The sequence below is a fragment of the Clupea harengus genome, chromosome 2 (genome assembly GCF_900700415.2).
Source record: "Clupea harengus chromosome 2, Ch_v2.0.2, whole genome shotgun sequence".
NCBI classification, from domain to species: domain Eukaryota; kingdom Metazoa; phylum Chordata; class Actinopteri; order Clupeiformes; family Clupeidae; genus Clupea; species Clupea harengus.
The window spans coordinates 17,341,603-17,347,602 of NC_045153.1; the positions used below are offsets into that span (position 1 = coordinate 17,341,603).

General features: G+C 47.5%; 1 protein-coding gene across 1 annotated transcript in view; it reads left to right on the forward strand.

Annotated features, from left to right (window-relative positions):
* myo16 (myosin XVI) overlaps positions 1 to 6,000 on the forward strand; it is a 118,687-nt gene that overhangs the window by 77,796 nt on the left and 34,891 nt on the right. The window contains exons 21-22 of the mRNA XM_031577904.2: positions 1,446 to 1,518; positions 5,282 to 5,434. Of these exons, the coding sequence (XP_031433764.2) occupies positions 1,446 to 1,518; positions 5,282 to 5,434 (226 nt within the window). The remainder of the gene's footprint in view (positions 1 to 1,445; positions 1,519 to 5,281; positions 5,435 to 6,000) is intronic.

Sequence of the window (6,000 nt, forward strand, 5' to 3'; positions counted from 1 at the left end):
AAAGGGACCCACACACACACACACACACACACACACACACACACACACAAAAACACACGGAGTCCTCCTTGTGGTATCTAACCTACTTTTAGAACAGGAGTACAGCGCATTCCTATCTTAGGCTAGCCATTTCTCAGGACCCTAACAGGTCTAATTGGATGCACACTCATGATTAAGTAACTGTCTAACGGCTTCAAAGCTAAGGTTGTTTGTGTGTATGGCCCAGTAAGCCTCTGAATGCTCACATTCACAGGGACGTTGTCTGACATTCCGTCCATGTTGACCTCAATATAGAACTGCATCTTATAGCATTCACTTATCTGTCCACTAACTATAGTTTGAATCCATGACCTAGTATGCTTAGTATGCGTAGTATGCTTTTCTTCGTATGTTTTCTTGTGTTCATTTGGTTCCTCAATTTCTACAGTGTTTCTCCCTTCTTCCGCTTCACTTTCTCTCTCTCTCTCTCTCTCTCTCTCTCTCTCTCTCTCTCTTTCTCGCTCTCTCTCTATCTTTCTCTCTCTCTCTCTACCCCCCCTACATACACTCTTTATGCTCACTTTAATATATCATCACTATAACGGACTGCAGAGCATCGTATTTATTGTAAGTCATTTATTTCTGACTAGTCAGGTTAGAGCACCGCCCTGACTCAGGACATAACAATCGCGTAGGGCATAATGCTTACCCATATACATCGACGAGCGCCAAACGGCTTTCAGATAAAAGCCATAAACGTCTTCCAATAACAGGTGAGCACTTTTGGCTAAACACACGGGGTAATAGACATTGATGAGACACTAACTGCTTTTAGATACGGCCTCCCTCAAATATCGAGGATGCCGTGTGGTCAGATAAAGAGAGGTATTGATACTGTGACCCGTGGGTAACGTGACGGCCCCCGTCGAATAAAAACGCCCCTATTGACACGGCCGTGAGATGAGTGTGCATTCGGATGAGGCCTCCTTAATAAACATTGATGGGCGCATAACAGCTGCTGGTTAAAAGGCGTAATAGACATTGGCGAGTGCGTAAACTGCCGCTCATCAGAGATCGAAGAGTCACTATGCTGCCGCTGTCACGGCGATGATCGCGCAGGCTACCGCCACAGCTGGGGCGGGAATGATGCGCGGGGTAAACAAAACAGAAAAGATTTCTGAGTGGATGATAACGGTCACAGGTGCATGCACCCATATGTGCATACACGCACACGCACACAAATGTGCCATATATACACAAACGCATGTTATGCTGAAGTAGATACACCCTTTAATATTCTGCATGTATCGCAAACACAGCTCACACACACACACACACACACACACACACACACACACACACACACACACACACACACACACACACACACACACACACACACACACACACTGGGGAAACTATCACATCTCTCTGACTGTCATCTTGTCCCATGTTGTTGTTGACAGAGACCCTGCTCTGGAGATAGGCATACTGGACATCTTTGGCTTTGAGGAGTTTCCGAAGAACAGCTTCGAGCAGGTGGGTGGATATGTCCCAGCGTCAGCAGGAAATGACATCGCAGCCAATGGTGTCCGATATCATCACATATACCTATTCTCACCAGAAAGGGTTATGTCATAGAACTCCTCTGTCACAGCCTCTTAAGACAAACTCAGTGACTTAATCAATTGAATTTTCCTACATTGCACATTTGCTGATAGTAATTAAGGTGATGAGGGTGATTTATGGCGGTGTTTTGTTGACAAAAGCTGTGAGCTGCGATTGGTAACGATCTCTTCACAGTCCACGGTTTTCGGACTGAAACATAGTCAGGCAGTTTACCATCACATTCAGAAGAAAACCTGATTAGCAGCTCTGCTAATTGTTGACTTGCGAGGTCAGTGAGCCAGTGACTGTGGGCCCAAACAAACAGCTCATGACAATGGGGGTTTCAGAGGACAAAAGAGAAGGAAAACATTTCAGATGCAGTGTGTCCCTGAGTGCCCCCTCCACTGCTGCTCTCTCTCTCTCTCTCTCTCTCTCTCTCTCTCTCTCTGGCTGCAGCATGCTAGCCGCCGTACAGAAATAGATTCTCTGATGTCACTGCTGTTGATGACACTACCGAACTGGACTCTCTCTGTGTGTGTGTGTGTATGTATACGTGCAAAACAATCGTGTACATGTCTGCATGCATGCATTTATATATTTTGTGTGGTCTGTGAAAGGTGCCCTCTTTCATGACCGATCCTACCCTCTTCCTCCTCCTCATCTTCATCCTCATCTCCCTGGTCTTTGTCTCCGCTGTGATGGTGGCGGCAGTGGTGTGTAATTGTGTTTTTGATGCCCCCCCACCCCCCACACCCCCCGCTTGAGCCGGGGCCATCCAGCGCTCCGCCGGTCCTCATGTGGCCAATGCAGCTCCCCGCCGCAGACCGGCCCAAGATTGAGGATCTCCTCCCCGCAGGTTTCCCCTCTGCTTTACCAGGAAACACTCCGCTCTCTGCCAGCGGCTCAGAAAAAACCTGTACACACACACACACACACCGGCCAACCATAACACAGACACACTACACCACACTCACTGTGTTCCGATGATGGGATATCATTAGCACATCATGTTGAATGATAGATGGGGGTTTGGTTTTGGGGCCGATGTTAAGACTGCGGGACCGACGGGCCGAAGGTTTTGGCGGGAGGAGTCCTTTGATGTGGGGGTGTTGGGTTTCCTCTCGCAGGCTCCACTCGTAAGTTATGGGTGCTGATGGGCTGGTGAGAGAATGGGGGATCAGAGAGGACAGAGGAGGCTTCTGGCAGACACACACATACACACACACATACACACACACATACACACACATACACACACACACATACACACACACACACACACACACACATACACACACACATACACACACATACACACACATACAAACACAAACACACACAGCGGTTGCCAGGCAGGGTGTTTGCCAGGCCACTCCAACCCGGGCGAACCGGCTGACCTTGTGTCCAGAGGCTGAACTCTAAACGCTGAAGTGGTTTGGGCACGGTGTTCCGGTGCCGACGTTGCCATCCAAATGTAGGACAGCCTCTGGGAAAAGTTGCGTCGCACTGACATTGAGTTAGACGCGGGTGACAAGGGAATGAAGAGCAAGTGTTTCCTACCTCAATTTTTCTTTCTTTCTTTCTTTTTTTCTTTCTTTCTTTCTTTGCCTTTCTTTCTGTCATCTGCTCTGAAGCTGATGTCGCTCCTCTCCTCAGCTGAACCCTTAGCTCTAGACACAAAGGAGTTGTGTGTGTGTGTGTGTGTCTGTCTGTGTGTGTGTTTTGTGTGTGCTCTGGATCATCAGCTCTGGATCATTCCTCCGTGAAGGATGTGGCGTCAGCCAGCACACATTGTTCTGTCATGGCGGCATCAAAAGATGGAGGGGCCGGGGCTCAAATTAAAGTGGCTTTGAATGGCGAGGGGGGGGGGGGGGGGAGGGGGGTGACTGCTGTAGCTGTAATGCTGTTTTAATGTGCATCCCATGTGAGAGAGAGATAGACATCCCCGTAAATCCACTCCAGACGAAGCGCTCTCTCGTCTGCCGCGCTGAGATCCTTCAGCGCTGGGGAGTGGCGCTGCTGCTGCTGCTGCCGCAGTCCCTATATCACGGCACAGCCTCTTAATCAAGTCCCCACCAGCACGGGCAGGATGAGAGGCAAGGGCCTCACGAGTGTCCCTCTCAGACACCCAGACACAGTCATAGAATTAAGTGTGTGTGTGTGTGTGTGTGTGTGTGAGGGGAGATTTTGTGTGCTCAGTGTGTGATTGTGCATTTGTGTGTTTGTTTGTGTGTGTGTGTGTGTGTGTTTTCAGCAGTGGACAGGAGGGTGTAAATCTGCACTGGCCCTGCTTGAGAAAAGAGCTTACTCCCACGGCCACTGGGAGATGCCCCTTTGAGAGCTGGAAGGCACCGGCAAGATGTCTCCCCTCTCCCCTCTGTCTCTTCCCCCTCTCGCTCTATCTATTCTTTCCAATTCTATTCTCTCCCTCCTCTCCACACCACTTTTCCCCTCAATCCCTTACTTTCTCTAGGAATCCATGTTGAGTATCCGGGATGCCCCCTTAATCCCTACATAGGGGGAATGGGATTCAGTGCACTGGCTTTCTAAGACTATAGATGAAGAGAGAGAGTGAAGGAACAGCCTGTGGTTTGAGCTCCTTCTGTGTCCTCCTATATTACAGGAAATGTAGGGAGCATCAAACGCCAGACATAACCTTCTGAGAAGCGGGGGAAGACTAAATATGAAATCATGATAAATCAATAGCAGTGAGTTAACCATAAGTTCCAAGGGAATTCTCTTTTAATTCAGGTTTTGTTTCAAAAAGCTACATTTGTATCTCCAACGCGTTCATAAAAGTGTGCAAGAATAGACAGTGAGGTAAGAAGTAATATTTACAATCACAGACACAATAGATACAGAAAGCAGTCTCTCTCTCTCTCTCTCTCTCTCTCTCTCTCTCTCGCTCTCTGTTCCTCTCTTTCATACTCGCATTGGAAAGCGCAGTGTGTTAATTAGCATGACTGTTAATCAGCTGATGAGTCACATAAAAAAAGCCATGTTAAGAGCAGGAGGTCGGGTGGGGTGACGATGGCTACATGGACGTGTGTGGAGTCATCATCTGAGAGACACTGGGCTAATTAAGGCCATGTTCCTCTTTAAGTTAATCCAGAGTTTTTACAGCATTGTCACCTTTCACTGCAGCACTTTGAAGTGCCAAAGAATTATGAATGATGACTGTAGAAGTAGACGTAGAATTTGCCCTCTTTTTAAGCACACGGAGCCTAGAAAGGGTGTCAAGCATGCACACTTTGATTGATTTCCACCCAACCTTAATTGCGTTTTGTGTGAAGACTTGTGCTCACTTGAGTGACAAACCGAAGGAATTCAACAGAAAAATAATTAGTATGGCAGCTAAGCTGGAGCATGACCTAGTTTAAAGTTCAGTTTTCTTTGGTCTTAACTCATACTCATCTGATGACAAGCACAAGACGGAGACAAGTTCAGTTGATGAACAGAGATGCCTCAGTGCCATATAGACTAGAAACAGGCGTGTGTGTAACATGCGTGTACATTGAATATGTATACTTAAAACTATGTATACTCTGTGTCTACAGGTGGATATACTGACACTTTGTCTGTGTCTCTGTGTCACTCTGTGTGTGTGTGTGTGTGTGTGTGTGTGTGTGTGTGTGTCCCTGTGCGTATGTGTGTGTGTGTGTGTGTGTGTGTGTGTGTGTGTGTGTGTCTCTAGCTCTGCATCAACATGACAAACGAGCGGATCCAGCAGCACGTCACTGAGGTCCTGTTCCAGCTGGAGCAGCGGGAGTGTCTGCAAGAGGGCATCTCCTCGGAAACGCTGCGCTCCCCTGGCAACCAGTCAGCCGTGCTGGACTTCTTCTTCCAGGTAGCGCTCCCCCGCCCCCTCACTGCTGTTCCCGGATCTGTTTAAATAACCACACAAAGGTCTGCCGACAATAACCATCTAAACAACACTGACTTCAGATGTCTAATTTGGTGGGATAGTAGCGACATGCATTTTAAGTGAGCGCTAATTGTGAATATGAATTCATTAATTAGTTGCAAAGATGAGTCTATAAAAGGCAGAGAGAAAGGATAGAGGGAAATAGATCACTCTTTGCTCAATCTTTAGATTATGTTACTATATATTTTACAGTTACTTTTTACAATTTAAAAACCTAGCACTTTACATTGAATAGACTGACTTCTAAACCTACAGTGCTTCCGTGCCCATCATCAACGGCACCGGCAGCATATTATCCTAAGGCTACCAGAAATGAGCCATTAGCCATTATATCCCAGCAGTTAACCATTAGCTAAAGAAAAACACGGCCATTTCAGGAGCCATAAATTGCGGTGGCCTTTTCCTTCCGAAGCCAGTGTAAAAAAAACAGCTCCACCGTGCTTCCTCTGCAGACGGCCCCAGATTGCCAGTCATTCCTGGACAGCTGA